Source organism: Pteropus medius, unplaced genomic scaffold (assembly GCF_902729225.1).
Source record: "Pteropus medius unplaced genomic scaffold, Ma_sr-lr_union100, whole genome shotgun sequence".
Lineage (NCBI taxonomy): Eukaryota > Metazoa > Chordata > Mammalia > Chiroptera > Pteropodidae > Pteropus > Pteropus medius.
The window spans coordinates 5,307,138-5,323,612 of NW_024348533.1; the positions used below are offsets into that span (position 1 = coordinate 5,307,138).

A 16,475-nucleotide genomic window follows, 5' to 3' on the forward strand; every position below is an offset into this window, starting at 1 on the left:
GGTCCGACCCATGGTGGAAGTCCAAGGCCCCTTCTGGTTCTGAGAGTCCCTCCTGAACTGCGTCCCCCAGGTGTTCCTTCCTGGGCGAGATCAGAGCCAAAGGACGGGGGCTGCGTTCTCTGCTGGCCACTTCCTTTAGAACTTTAAGTATCAAAAGCAGTGTTTTTAAAACTTTTTATTTTTTTACCATTTCTCACTGTAAGAAGTACATTTTACATTGTGACCCAGTGCTCCCATGTGTATAATTGGAACGGAAGTTTGACAAACATTTTCCTTACACGTGCAGTATTCTCTGGTCTGTTCTCTGTACTTCGTTGTTGTACTGTTAAAGATAGCTGTGAGCTCCTGCATTGATTTTACAATCCAATAACAGGTTACAGCTTGTGATTGGAGAAACACCAATCTAAACTTTGAATTTTTAGTTCTCAACTTAATACCTTTTATTCACATTTATGTGTATTTACTCACAGCTCTGTGTATTTTCCTGAGATAGCCTTTTTTTGTAGCAATACTAGCAAAGATTTGGACTTGCCCCAGTTTACTCATGAACTCTTTTTCCCTTGTTTATTTACATCTCCTTTTAGCCACTCTGAGCCTGAGAAAGATACACAGAAGAGTAACCCAAGGCCCTGGTGGACTGGTGACCCCCAAGAAATGCCATAGGAAGAAGGGCATGGCACTCAGGACCAGGGTTTCTGGTTCCACCTCTTTCCTTGACACGCTTGTCCCTGACCACTCTAGAGAGCCGTGCTCCAAATTGTGGTTCAAAAGACAAATGTGGTTTTCTGAAAACGTGATGACAAAAAGAGGATTAAAGGCAGTGGGACCTTTGATTAGACTCTGCTGTCTTTGACAGTGGTCATTTCTTTTAATTCTCAGAAGTGCCTTTAATGTTATGGCTGCTTTAGTTGTTTAATTTTTTACAAAGACAGCAAAATAAAGTAAGTTGAAAATTTTTTTATTAGCCCATTAAAAGCCCTTATGTCTGATATCCAGCTTTTCTGGGGAAATATCATGAAGACAGTGTGTTATCTTAAATAGGACGACCGTAAATACAAAAGCGTGGGCATGGCGTGCAGGTGCTAGGAGTGGCCTTTTCCTTCTCTCCAGGGACAAGGGCCACATGCACCCTGCACTGACAGAGACAGAAGAGCGAGGGAGTGCCTGTGTGCAGTGAGCACTGGCTCAGCATCACAGCCCCGGGGCACTGGCCACTTTTCCCTGGGGGAGTCAAAAAAACTTCCTGGACGGAGTGTACTCTGGAACAAGGCCAGGCATAAGGAAGGCACAGACTGAGGGAAAGCAGAGTTGGGTTAGGGAGTTGTGTGGTTCGATGTGTCTGCTGTAGGTGATGGTGGCGGTGTAGGCAAACTATGGAGTGTGGACTTTATCCTTGTGAGTAAAGACTAAGGCTTTTCAGCAAAAAGATGATTCCTGTGGCATGGTAGAAGTTGCTGTGGCATGATAGAGGCTGGAGGCAGGTGGGTAAGTTAGGTATAAATAAAAAATTGAAGGAGGAAGTCTGCGTGATAGGGGAAGATGAAATCAGGAAATGCTGGAGAATTGTATGATAACGAAGATGAAGTGGTTTGAAGTATGGACCTGGAACTCAGCAGAGAGGAGAGAGAGCAGAACCAAAGACACAATTGGGACCATAGAAATGAACCAGACTGTACGAGGATTCAGGAAGGGTGGTCCCACAGCTCTAAGCTGCGGAGCGGGCGGCATTAACCTGAGGGCAGTGCAGGAACCATTGAAAGGCTTGAGGAAAGGCTTGAGGCACCGTCAGGTACCTGATCTATGGACAGATGGACACACACACACACACACACACCAACGCAGTCTAGGGAATTCCCCCTCAGAGAGCCTTACGTACCTGGAAGTCTGGACTCTTCAGATCTGATTTCACAATAAATAATGACATTCTCGTTCGAGGTATAAAGGGGAAAGCACCTTTTAAAGTAAACAGCTGCAGATTTCAGGACACTCTGCATTTAAAGCCTGTGTTCAAACCAGGAAAAGTTGTAAATTGTGTGATTGTCCCTGCATTTTTAAACAAGATGCTGTTAGCCCGTACTTTTTCCCACACTTCTTCTGAGAGCACTGACACACACCTAAAACGATGTACCACACGACCACAGACCTGAAGCTCTGGATTCAGGAAAACTCTCATGGCTACTGGCTTTACCAGATGGGGCTGGGAAATAGTTGGGAACAGACCCCAGGCCACCCTTCAATTAAGGTCACTTTCTCTGTTATTTTAAAACATCGACAACTACCCTTTCACTAATTCTTGACCTCTGTCTTTTTTTCCTTTTGTTTCATAGGATAGAATGGTTTTGAAGAAGAAAAAAACTGCTTTCTGACTGATTGCCTTGAAGGGAAAAAGAACCTATTTTTGTGCATCATTTACCAATCATGCCACACAAGCATTTATTTTTAGTACATTTTATTTTTTCATAAAATTGCTAATGCCAAAGCTTTGTATTAAAATAAATAAATAATAAAATAAAAAGACTGTGCTATTGAATGTTATTCACCCGCCCATGTTTGGAAAGCTGATTTGAAGATCATATACCCAAATTCCGTGTTTCAGAGACAACGTGTTCATGACTCCTCACGGGAGGGACAGTGATGCTGTTTCTGTTTGTATTTCTCCTTGGCTCCTACTCTGACCAAATAGGACCCAAGCGTATGGACATCTGTGTGGCAGTGCCCCCTCAGGCACATGTTACTCCATTTTGTTTTCTAGCTCCACAGCAGCAGCAGGGACATTAAACTGTGTCACTTGCCACTGTGTCCCTGTACCTAGTAGAGTGCTTTGCACACAGTAAGTGCTCAATAAATATTTATGGAATGAAGGGACGAATGTAAGAAAATTTTCCAAAATACACACTGATTAGTAATAAATTATATCTGACTTTTTTTAACCTAGTTTGTATAGCATTCTCTTTAAAACAGCAAATTCTAAAAAGTTGGAATAGAGCAATTTTACATGTATAAATCAAATACTTTTGCTTTACTGACGAGGAAAATATTGAAATATTTTGTCATATTGAATCATATGCTTGAAGGATTACCAGTATGTGTAAAACGTTTTGAGCAGTGAATTCTCAGCCTTCCACCTCAGTATATCTCAGGACGAGAACATATCCATTGGTAATGGGTTGAAGATTTTTTTTCCTTGTTTTTTTAATCGAGATATAATTCACATACCGTAAAATTTACCTTTTTAAAGGGTGAGCTATTTCAGTGGTTTTTAGTATATTTACAAGGTCATGTAACTATCAAAACTGTACCTCCAGAGCATCTTCATCACCCCAGAAAAGAAGCCCTGTACCCATGAATGGTAACCTCTCTCCCCTCCCCTCCCCCTGCCAGCCCAAAAACCACTAATCTACTCTGTCTCTATGGATTTAACTATTCTAGACATTTTATATAAATAGAGTCATACAGTATGTTGCCTTTTGTGCCAGTAATGTTTTCAAGGTTCATCCATGTGTTGCATGTATCAGTACTTCATTCTTTTTTTTTTTTTTTTTTTTTTTTTGGCCAAATAATATTCCGTGATATAGCTATACCACGTTTTGTTCATCTGTTCAGCCAATGATGGATATTGGGTTGTTTCTACTTTTTGGCTATTGTAAATAATGCTGCTATAAACATTGTGTACAAGTTTTTGTGTGAACATATATTTTCAGTTCTCTCAGTACATTTCTAGATGTGGACTTGGTGGGTCATATGGTAACTCTAAGTTTAAATTATTGAAAAATTGCCCAGTTGTTTTCCAAAGCAGCTATACAATTTTACATTCTCATCAGCAATGTATAAAGGTTCCCTTTTCTCCACATCCTCACCAACACTTGTTTGTTGATTTATTGATGATGACCATTCTGACAGGTGTGAGGTGATACCTCACTGTGGTTTTAATTTGCATTTCCCTGATTGCTGATACTGGACTTTTTGTATGTATGTTGGCTATCTAGATATATGTCCTCTTCAGAGAAATGTCTGTTCAGGTTCCCTGTCCATTTTTTACTCAGATGGTTTGGTGTTAAGTTGTATGAATTCCTTACATATTTTGGATATTAACCCCTTCTGGTATATATCATTGGTGAATGTATTCTCCCACTCAGTAGGTTGTCTTTTTGTTTCTTTGATGGTTTCCTTCACTGTGTAGAAGCTTTTTAGTTTGATGGAAGTCCCATTCGTTTATGTCTGCTTTTGTTTCCCTTGCTTAAGGGGTCATATCTATAAAGATAATTCTAATATTGTTGTCAAATAGTTGACCATATATTTTCTTCTAGGAGTTTTTATGATTTTATTAATTACATTTAAGTCTTTAATCCATTTTGAGTTTATTTTTGTATATAATGTTAAGAGAGAGGTCCAGTTTTATATTTTTTTGTATGTGTCCAGTTTTTCCACTTGTTAGAGAAACTGTCATTTTTTATGGTATTTTTTTGCCTCTTTTGTTATGGATTAATTGACCATTTCAGTAAGGGTTTGTTTCTGGGCTCCCTATTCTGTTCCATTGATTTATTTGTTTTTGTGCCAGGACCAGATTGTTTTGATTATTATAGCTTTGTATAGTTTCAAATCAAGGAGCCTGATACCTCCATTTTGTTTTTTGTGGGTTTTTTTTTTTTTTTTTGTCAAGATTGCTTTAACTATTTGGTCTTCTGTGATTCCATATAAATTTTAGGATTATTGCTTTAGTTCTGAGAAGAATGCTATTGCTATTTTGATAGGGATTGTGTTGAACCTTTTAGATTGCTTTGGGTAGGGCGGTCATTTTAACAATATTAATTCTTCTAATCCATGAGCACAGTATATCCTTCCATTTATTTGTGTCCTCTTCAATTTCTTTCTTCAGCATCTTATAGTTTTCAGAGTACAGGTCTTTCACCTCCATCATTAAATTTATTTCTAGGTATTTTATTCTTTTAAATGCAACTGTGAATGAGATTGTTTTCTTAATTTCTCCTTCTGATCATTATTACTGTATAAAAATGTGACATATCTATATATTAACTTTGTATTCTGCTACTCTGCTGAATTCATTTATTTTTTGGTGGATTCTTTAAGGTTGTCTATATATATTTTGTCATCTGCAAATAGTGACCGTTTTATTTCTTTCATCTTAGTGCATATGCCTTTTATTTTGTTTTCTTGTCTTATTGCTGTGGCTAGGACTTCCAATACTATATTGAATAATAGTGGTGAGAGTAGGCTTCCTTGTCTTGTTCCTGGTATTAGAGGAAAAGCTTTCATCTTTCACCATTGAGTATGATGTTAGCTGTGGAATTATCATATATGGCATTTATCATTTTGAGATAAGTTCCTTCTATACCCACTTTGTTAGGAGTTTTTATCAAATGAATGTTGAATTTTATCAAATGCTTTTTCTGCATCCACTGAGATAATCATGATTTTTATCCTTGGTTTTGTTGATATGATGTATCACATTAATTGTGTTCTGAATATTGAACTATCCTTATATCCCTGATATAAATCCAACTTGATCGTGTGTATGATCTTTTCAATGTATAGTTGAATTTGGTTTGCTAGTATTTTGTTGAAAATTTTAACATCAGAGATATTGGCTTGTAATTCTATTTTTGGTCTGGTATTGGTATCAGTAATGCTGTTCTCATACAATAAGTTTGGAAGCATTCCTTCCTTTTCCGTTTTTTAGAGTAGTTTGAGAAGAATAGGCATTAATTCTTCTTTAAATGTCTGGTAGAATTCACCTGTGAAACTTGGGCTTTTGTTCGTTGAGAGTTTTTTGATTACTGCTTTAATTTTATTGCTAGTAATCAGCCTGTTCAGATTTTCTGTTTCTTCCTGGTTTACCCTTAGGTCATATGTTTTTAGAAATTTATCCATTTCTTCTAGGCTGTCAAATTTCTTGGCATATAATTGTTTCTAGTATACTTTAATGGTCCTTTGTATTTCTCTGATGTTGTAATCTCTCCTCTTTCTAATTTTATTTATTTGAGCATGTTCTCTTTTTTTTCTTGATGAGTCTTGCTAGAAGTCTGTCAATTTTGTTTTTTTCTGTTCTGATTGTTATTGTTTCCTTCTACTTACTTTGGATTTTGTTCTTCTTTTTCTAGTTTCTTTAGGTATAAAGTTAAGTTGGTTTATTTGGGATTTTTTTTCTGTTAAGCTTGGCCTGTATAGCTATGAACTTTCCTCTTAAAACTGCTTTTGCCACATCCCATAAATTTTGGAAAGTTGTTTTCATTTTCATTTGTCTTGAAGTTTTTGATTTCCTGTTTGATTTCCTCGTTCATTCATTCATTGTTTGGTGGTATGTTGTTTAATCTCCATACATTTGTGTTTTTTCCAGTTTTCTCCTTGTAGTTGATTTCTAGTTTCATGCCATTGTGGTCAGAAAATATACTAGATATAATTTAAGTCTTATTAAATTTGAGGCTTGTTTTGTGACTTAGTATGTGGTCTCCTCTGGAAAACATTCCATGTGCACTTGAGAAAAATGTGTAATCTACAGTTTGGGGATGAAATGTTTGATAAATGTCTATTAAGTCAGTCTGGTCAGATGTGCCATTTAAAGCCAGTATTTCCTTACTAATTTTCTGTCAGATGATCTTTCCATTGAGGTAAGTGGAACATTAAAGTCCCCAACTATTATTGTATTACTGTTAATTTCTGCCTTTATGTCCATTAATATTTGCATCTATGTTGAATATGTAGATATTTACAATTATTATTACCTCTTCTTGTATTATCCCTTTTGTCATTATGTAATGTCCTTTTTTGTCTCTTTACATTCTTTGTTTTGAAGTCTATTTTGTCTGATATGCATATTGCTACCTCAGCTTTCTTTTGATTTCTATTTGCATGGAATATCTTTTTTCGTTCCTTCACTTTCGGTATGTCTTTGGATCTAAAGTGAGTCTCTAGGAAGCAGCATATGGAGGAGTCTTGTTTTTTTATCCATTCAGCCACCCTATGTCTTTTGATTGGAGAATTTAGTCCATTCACATTTAAAGTAATTATTGATAGGTATGTGCTTACTGCCATTTTGTTAATTGTTTTTTAGCTGTTTTTGTTTGTATTTTTTTCTTCTTTTAATTCCTTTCGATTTACAGGTTTTCTTTAGTGTTTTGTTTAGATTCCTTTCTCTTTATTTTTTGTGTATATTTTATAGGCTTTTGGTTTGTGGTTACCATGAGGTTCCATATATCCATGTATGGAATGTGTTTGTGTGTGTGTGTGTACACATATGTGTATATGGTCTGTTTTAAGCTGATAGGCATTTAAGTTCAAATTTATTTTAAAGTACTACATTTGTATTCCCCCTTCCACTCTTTATGTTTTTGATATCATGTTTTATATCTTTTTGTTTTATGTATCCCCTGACTATTCTAGTTATAGTTAATTTTGCTACTTTTGTCTTTTAACCCTCACATTAGCTTTTTAAGTGGTTGATTCACAGTGTTTGTTATATGTTTGCCTTTACCAGTGAGATTTTTTTTTTTTCTTATATCTTCTTATTTCTGGTTCTGGCCTTTTCTGCATAAAGAAGACCCATTAACATTTCTTGTAAAGCCAGTTTAGTGGTGATGAACTCCTTTAGTTTTTGCCCGTCTGAGAAACTCACTCTGTCAGTTCTGAACAACCTTGCTGGGTATAATGTTTTAGGCTGTAAGTTCCTTTCTTTTAGCACTTTTCATATTTCCTGCCACTCCCTTCTGGCCTACAGAGTTGCTGCTGAGAAATCAGCTGATAGCCTTATGGGGTTTCCCTTATATTTGACTTGTTTCCTTCTTGCTGCCTTCAAGATTGTCTCTTTATCCTTAACTTTGCCATTTTAATTAGAATATGTCTTAGTGTAAGTGTTTTTGAGTTCATCTTGTTTGGCACTCTCTGTGCTTCCTGGACCTGGTTGTCTGTTTCTTGCCCCAGATTAGGAAAGTTTTCAGCTGTTATTTCTTCAAATATACTTTCTGCCCCTTCTAATGCCTTCTCACGTGTTCTTCATTTCAGTTATTATAGTCTTCATCTTCAGTTGTTGTATTCTCATCGAATTGGTTCTGTATTACATTTTTATCTTTGTTGAAGTGCTGTCTGAGTCCTCTTTTCCACTCTCAAATTTGTTGATCATCCTTATGGCTGTTTCTTTGAATTTTTTATCAGGCATATTACTTATCTTCATTTTGTTAGAATTTTTTACCAAGACGTTTTCTCATTCCTTCATTTGGGGAATATTCTGTCTCCCCATTTTGTTTAATTTTCTGTGTTCATTCCTATTAATTCGATAAAATAGCTCTCTCCTCCAATATTGCAAAAGTGGCCTCTATGTAGACTGTGTGCTAGATGCCGTGTGCTAGATGCTTTGGGCAGGCTGGTTGTAGTCAGGGCAGACGTTTGTGTGCCACCTGGCCAGAAGTGGGTTCTGGAGTGGGCAGCCTGGTGTGTCTACGCTTCCTGCTCTTCTGCTCCAGGCAGGGCTGCCCATTTGCATGCAGAGCACCCTCGATGCTCTGTTGACTGAGCTGGGTCCAGGCTGCTCTGAGTGTGCACATCTCAGCATCCTACTTGTTCTGCACTTTCTTCAGATGGGGCAGTCCTGCGTGCAGGTACCACAGTGGTTTGCTAGTCTCCGGTGGGAGAGCCCCGTGTGTGCATGCAACCCACTGGGCACATGCAGCAGCATCCTGCTGTGCCCACTGGGTCAGTCTCCAGGTGGAGGGGCCTAGTGTGTGCACACTGTGGTGCCCTACTCCTCCTGTTGGAGCTAGCTCTGGTGGAGTGGCTGGGAATGCTTGCAGCAGCCCTGCAGATCAGCCAGAGAACCTAGGTGGAGCTGCTGCCTGCTGTACAAGTGCCTGGGAAACAATGGAGCCCACTGGTTTTCCCCCACCACCTTCTCCATGCAGGGCGCCTCTCTCTCTCCCTCTCCCTCCCACTCTCCCTTCCTCCTCCTCCTCTTTTCTTCTTCTCCCTCTCCTCCTCCTTTTCTCTCTCTCTCTCTCTCTCTCTCTCTCTCTCTCTCTCTCTCTCTCTCTCTCTCTCTCTCTCTCTCACACATGTGTGTACTTTTTACACACACCCACACATAGCCTCAGGCTGTTCCACTTGGTCCTCAGTTGAGTTGTCTCCCAGGAGAATTGCTCTAAATACAGATGTACATTCCATGTGTTCTTGGGAGCAAAGTAGTATCATCTTAAGTCTTCTAATCCGTGAACAGGGAATGTATCTCCATTTATTTAATTTCTGTAGAAATATGATTGATTTTTATACATTGATGTTTTATCCTTGCAACCTTGCTGAACTCATTTGCTAACTCTAATAATTTTTTTAGTGGAGGCCTTAGAACTTTCTATATGGAAGGTCATGTCACCTGTAAATAGAAGTAGTTTTACTTCTTCCTTTCCAATCTAAATGTCTTTTATTTTATTTTCTTGCTTATTGCATCTGTCCCAAATCTCTGCTAGTGGAATGTTGAATAGAATGTGGTGCAAGCAGACTTCCATGTCTTGTTCCTGATCTTGGGGAAGAAGCTTTCAGTCTTTCACTATTGAGTAGATGTTAGTTGTGGGGCTTTCAGAGATGCCCTTTATCAAGCTGAAAAAGTTCCCTTTTATTAGTAGCATGTCGAGTGTTTTTATCATGAAAGAGTTTTGAATTTTATCAAATGCTTTTTCTGTGCTGATCGTGATGATAGTGTGAGTTTTGTCCTTTATTTTATTTATGTGGTATATTACATTGATTGGTTTTCATATATTAAACCACCTTGTATTCTTGGGATAAATCCCAATTGGTCATAATGAGATTATGTTTTTATATGTTGCAGGATTCAGTTTGCTAGTATTTTGCTAAGAATTTTTATATCTGTATTCATAAGGGTTATTGGTCTGTAATATTCTTTTGGTGTCTTTCTCTGGCTTTGGTCTCAGGGTAATGCTGGCTTCATAGAATGAATTATGCAGTGTTTCTTCCTCTTCTGTTTTTTTAAAGAGTTTGAGGATTGGTGTTAATTCTTTGATTGTTTGGTAGAATCACCAGTAAAGCCATCTGGTCCTGGACTTTTTTTTGTGGGAAGTTTTTTGATTCCCAACTCACTTTCTTTGCTTATAGGTCTATTCACATTTCTTATTTTTAGTTAAGACAGTTTTGGTAGTTTGTATCTTTCTAGGAATTTGTCACTTCATCTAGGTTATCTCATACGTTGGCATACAGTTGTCCATAAGATTCCCTTATAATCCTTTTTATTTATGCATTGTCCTCTCTTTCATTCCTGACTTGAGTAATTAGAGTTTTCTTTTTTGCCTGGTCAGTCTAGCTAAACATTTGTAAATTTTGACCTTTTCAAAGAACCAACTCTAGGTTTCATTGGTTTGTCTACTTCCTGTTTTATTAATTTTCATTCACATCTTTATTATTATCTTCCTTCTGCTTGCTTTGGGTCTGGTTTTTTCTTTGTTTTCTTTTTTCTTGTAAAGATTAGGTTATTGGTTTTATGTCTTTTTTAACATCAGCATTTACAGCTCTGAATTTTCCTCTAAGCACACTTTTACCCATCTGTAAGTTTTGGTACATTGTAGTTTTTATAGCATTCATCTTAGAGTATTTTCTAGTTTCCCCTGTGATTGCTCTTTTGGCCCATTGGTTATTTAGGAGTTTTTATTGTTTAAATCTCACATATTTGTGAATTTCCTGAATTCCCTTCTCTTATAGATTTCTAATTTCATTCCATTGTGTTTGGAAAACATTGTATGATTTCAGTCATTTTGAATATATTGAGGCTTGTTTTATACCTAACATGTGGTCTATCCTGAAGAATGTTCCATGTGCACTTGGGGAGAATATGTCTTCTGCCATTGTCGGGTGGAGTGCTCTGTTAATGTCTGTTACATCTGGTTGGTTAATAGTGTTCTTCACATCTTTTCTTCCTTTACATGTTATCTAGTTTTTCTGTCTATTATTGAGAGCAGGGTATTGAGGCCTCCAGTGATTTTTGTTGTATTGTCTATTTCTCCCTTTGACTGGGTCAGCTTTCGCTCCATGTATTTGGGGCTCTGTTGTTAGGTGCATGTGGGTTAAAGGATTTTTAAAAGCCACAAAGGCTATTCGTTACATCTTCGCCCACCTAGATTCGCAGGTTCAGCGGCCCTCCTGGTATCCAGCCAACTCTGAATGCTGGAAAGTTTCACTGCGTTTGCCCTTATTCTCCAGAGTGGGCCTGTTGTGTTGACATCAATACCTATAAAATTTTTTCCTTCTAACAGTATTTTCGTAAATTAGTGGTCTAGTCCTCCCCACTAAACCTTATTCCAGTGGAAATCAAATTAGTGCTCCATTTCCTCCTGCTCCCGGTTTTGGTGCGTTGTTATTTTCCAACACTCAGGAGACATAGGGTTGTTTAATGACAGCGTTACTGATTCTATTAACTTAATGTACCTTCACATCACTTCAAGTCCTAGCAGAGAGCAATGCTTTTAAAAAAAAAAATCATAGGTGCTGTTCAGGGCCAAATATATAAAAATTTTACCAAAGCTAAGAAATGAAACGAATGGATTAATAAGATGGACTTTCCATCAATCTTAGGGAAGATGTGTCATCATCCACTGAAATCAGAGCCACTGTGTTTGTGGCTTTGAGATTTAACCGACATCATGAAGTTTTTACACTCAGTTATGGTCTTAGTCACCAAGGAAGTTGTGCCATTGGTGCACATGTGCTCCTTGAAATGGAATTCGTCCCTTAGAGCCAGAATTAGAATTAGCATCGAAATGTGGTTACATATTTCTTCATGAGCTTGATACTGTCAACTAATAAGTCAGCTTTGTGAATAGAAGCAGTGAATGGAGTTGAATAATTTCTTGTTTACTATTTTAAGAATTGGAAAATGACCAGAAATTAGTCTGGAACAGATGTGATATTTCAGAGTTTTAAACCCTTCTTAGACAAACTTCTATAATGCATGAGGCATAGATTATTGTGTGTGTGTGTGTGTGTGTGTGTGTGTGTGTGTGTGTGTGTGTGTGTGTGTGTGTGTGTTTAATGCAGAAGTGTTTTTCAAGAGTATTTTATTTTGGGGAAGCCTCTGTGTTTCCAGTAGATTAAAAGTTGTTAAGAATTTAGCCCAAAGAGCCTCTATAGGAATGCAGCTCACTGGATCCTACCTGGCAGCTTCAGGTAGCCCAGGTCTCATGGAATTAAATCTGATTTCTCTTTGGCCAGCTAGGTTGTAATTTTAGACTTTTTAAGTAGTTGAGGAAAGATCCTGAATGTTCTTTGATTTTTTTTTTTTTAATCTACCAGATTATCTGATTTTGCTAAGTTCCTTATCAAGGCAGTTAAAAGTGAACTTAACGTCAGCAAATAGAACAAAGAGTCCAGTTGAATAGAAACTGTCTTTCAAGATCTCTGCTATAAAGCTGGGCAGGAGAGAACTTAACAAGAGCTAGCAGTTCAGATCACGTGCCAGATGCTGTGCTAAGTGGTTTACGTGCATTGTAAATTTGATCTTGGCAGCATCTCAGTGAAAGAAAGTGTAGTAATCTTTCTCTTTTACAAATGAAGAAACTGAGACTTAGAGAAGGTCAAGTAACTTGGCCAGCATCAACTTAACCTATTAAGTGGCAATGAGACCCAGGCAGCCCATGGTCATTGTTCCTAACCACTGGCCACCCGCCAGCCCTGAGACAGTTGACCAGCTTTCGCTAAGTTGTCCACAGTTCCCGCACTTGAGGAATTCAGAGTCTCAGAGGGAAAAAAGAAAAGGAAAATGAACAGAGGGAGCTATTTGAGGGCAGAACTAGTGTGTTCTCCCTCTCTATACACAATGACAAACACAGTTTTTTAAAAAATACATATTAATAATAACTAATATATAGTTTTTATTATGCAGTAGGCACTTTTCTATATCAACCCCGTTTTACAGATGAGAAAACAGGTTTGGAGAAATCCAGTAATTTGCCAAGGTTATAGCACTAGTAAGTAGCGGCTGGACTCAGTGCATTCCGGCCCCGGGGTCTGTGTTCTAACCCCAATTCATTTTGCCTCTTCGAGAAGCTAACCAGGTGGATGGAGCAGGCTGTGGGGCACACTGGCCACTGGACCTGTGTGCGCCAAGTGCGGTGAGAGGAGAGGCTGAGAGTTGTGATGGGGTTGGGTTTAGGATATGAGCAGAGCTCGTGAGAGAAGTATCCTAGGGCTGGATGGCGATACGCTGTCACAGAGCATGGCTTTCCAGTGGGGAGCCATGAGGAGGCTCATGCATTTTTGAAGGTGTGAATTAGATGCAGACTGGCTACTGAAATTAAAATAATGGGGTCACTAAAGAAAGCAGCTAGAGGTGCTGGTTTAGACATTACAGTTCATAAGCTGCTTTAACAAACAAGCCAACAAGTGAGAAATAGGATTAAAACAGTTGGGTCAGTGACAAGGGAAGGTTCTAGAAACCCATGGGTAAGGAGATCTCTGGGAAGAATTTACTCAGCATGGGAGAGCGTCAGAACAGCAGAGCTGCATCAGTACATTAGTGTTGGGAAAGTTTTTACTGAGGAGTCAAAAAAAAAAAAGTAGAAATAACAGGAGCTAATGCAGCCACAGAACGCCTGGCCAGTCTCTGATGAGGCTTCGAGAAAGAGGAAATCTAGTAAATCTGTAAAAATTGTACAGTTCCTTTACTCTTGTTTTCTTTAAAGTTGTTCATAAAGGTTCCTTTTGAGAAAAATGTCAGTTGGACTTACCTAACCAAGGGTTTTCCCACCCTGAGTCAGAAAGTTGTGTCTTGGTGCCTTATGTCTCAGGGTGGCAAGTTTTCCTGCTTAGGCTGCCCCAAAAAGCTCAAGGTCAGGTCAGAAGGGCCCGGCAGTGGGGAAACCTGACCTGACCCTCCCTGCTGGAGGCCCTTTTCTTGTGACCCCACCACACAGCACACATGACAGAGAAAAATGGCCCAGACACATGGACAGAGAATCATTCAGAATTCAAAGGCACAAGTGATTTATTCTCTTCAGAGCCAGAAAAATGCATTTCTACACCTTGCTTTTGGTCATACACTTATCGTAACTTCAGTAGAGGGAGTCACGTCTTGGGGGTTTCGGTTAGTTTGTAAAGGCAAACAGGAAAATGTCCCGGTCATGTTTGAAAATCCCTCGGGTCACAGTGAAATGCTGACGAGAAGTACAGAGGACTACGACTTACTGTGGGAACATCAGAGTCATGTGCTCCTCATGTCACTGTCACGGCAGGACGGGCACTCCCGGTGTGGAGTCACAGGCAGAATCCCCCCACTGAAAACATTCGCTCTTCCTCCTCTCTTTCTCTCCTGGCATTTATTGTTGAATGGGTGCAAACGCACATTAAAACTCAGGCTCCCACACTCTGCACTGGGCTTCTGGCTGGAACCTTCTTCAACTAGAAGCACTGCGAGCTGCCAGGACAGAGGAGAGAGTTCACAGCAGCAGTCCACAATATTTAGGTTCCTGTGGAGGCCCAGCGCCACTAAGCTTTGAGCAGAACACATTGAATTTCCATCAGCCTCTCTACTTCACCGACACGGCCAGCTGGGTTAACTGGTGCTTTCGGTCCATGTGCAGTCAGATGGCTGGGGTGAGTCCCAAGCTAGCACCTCCCTGACTGGGTCAGCCACTTAGCCTCTCCCAGCCTCAGTTTCTCACCAGTGGAATGAAAGGTGCAATAACAGCCACCCAAGGGCTGTGAGAATTAGAAAGGTGATGTTTGTGGAAGTCCCTGGGATAGTGTTGCCCAGTAATGTTATTCCTTTCCAAAAAGATGAACTGGTCCATAAAACAGGATCCATAAAAGTCCTTCAGCCCAGGAGAAGGCCCCTACTTCTAAGGCTTTCATTCGTTCTTGACTAGAACTGAATCAAAGAACAAGTACTTAACAAAATTTGAGACCAAGAATATTGGAAACAATAGATTATCAAAAAAAAAAAAAAAAGAATATGTGGACCATAATATTCTTCCTCAATATTTGGAGATTATTCCACATCAGTACATACAGATCCATCTGCCCCGTTCTCTTTAATATCAACAAATTCATTGTATATTGAATCAGTCCTCAATTGATGGACATTTCAGTTATTTAAAATCATAATCTTTATTAAGGCCATACAACTACTAAAACCAGTATATAGAAATAGCAAGTGGTGGTTAATTTTTGGCTTCTTGATCGTTTCTTAGTGTGAAAGCCCTCTTTATTTCATGCTGAGATAATTCCCAGTTAAAACTATTTGGATACAAATTAGTGATCTCTAATGGGGACAGCATACATCCCAATCAGCTCAATTTTATGAAGTATTTATGGGCACATCGTGAAAAGACTGAAATAAAATATATCTCAGTTGTACTCATGAGTAGTTTATGGTCTGGGGAAGAAAGACATAAAAGAGCAAATAACATATAATCAGGTACTTATATTTTGTAAATAATTGCTAAATCTTTTTTAATTGCATTAATTGATTTCAGGATTCTATGGTCTAGAAGGGACTTTAAGCCACACTACAGGAACCCTAAGCCACAGACAATAAGCTGATTCAGTTCCTGCTTCTGGCAATATTTTACTAGCTTGTGTAGTCCAACAAGCACATTACACCAAGCACAACCAGAAAATAGAAAAGCATTTTTTAAAAAATTCTGTCGTAAGACATTGAAGATCTATAAATGTGGTGAGGACTTTAGGAGCCAAGATCCCAGAGAATAGGTAAGTTTAACACTGGGCATTTGAGGCATTTGCTGATTTGTAAACAATAGCTGTAATGTGGCCAAGATGTGGTGGCTGAAAGACTGAAAGCGGAGGAGAGCTCAGGCAGTCTACCTATGCTTGTGAGACCAGACTTGGAGTTCAGGGCCCACCAATGAGAACGGGCCCTGACAAACACCCTAAGCTTTCCATTGAGATCTCCAAATCTTCGCCCTGCAGCTAGAGGATGAACCAGAATTTTTGACTAACCACCTCAAAGACTGAAACCCAACTCTGCATCTGCTTGATTCCTAATGGAATTGAAGTGATATTCCCATACCCTAAAAGTGATATGTTCCTTCCCTAAATGATTGGAATCAACTAATATGCTATGCTTCTAAGTAACTCATAAGTCAAAGAAGAAATTGCAGTGGAAATTATTTTTTAAATTTTAATTGCTGACAAAGATATAACATCAAAACTCATGTGATGCAGCTAAAGCCGTGATAGAGGTAGATCTGTAGCCTTAAATCCATATATTAGAACAAAAGAAAGGCAGAAATCAGTGTTCTAAGCATTCCTCTCAAAGAACATCAAACTAAACCAAACGAAGGAAATAATAAAGACCGTAAATTAATTCAACGGCAAACAAATATATACTAGGAAAACCAACCAAGCACAAAGTTATTTCTTTGAAAAGACCAATAAAACTCACAAACCTCTGCTGACCAAGAAAAAGACCTGAATGATCGATATCTGGAATGAAAAAGGGGACATCATTACAG

At 38.6% G+C, this 16,475-nt stretch overlaps 1 protein-coding gene across 5 annotated transcripts in view; it reads left to right on the top strand.

Moving 5' to 3' along the window:
* RNF130 (ring finger protein 130) overlaps positions 1–16,475 on the top strand; it is a 110,621-nt gene that overhangs the window by 84,596 nt on the left and 9,550 nt on the right. Inside the window, exon 8 of one of the 5 annotated variants that reach the window (XM_039880233.1) lies at positions 2,328–2,505. The exons of 2 other annotated variants lie outside the window; for them this stretch is intronic. In XM_039880233.1, the coding sequence (XP_039736167.1) occupies positions 2,328–2,332 (5 nt within the window). In that variant the 3' untranslated portion in view covers positions 2,333–2,505. Of the gene's footprint in view, positions 1–584; positions 905–2,327; positions 2,516–16,475 lie in introns of those variants that run through there. 2 more of the 5 variants (XM_039880231.1, XM_039880229.1) reach the window with 2 other exon arrangements.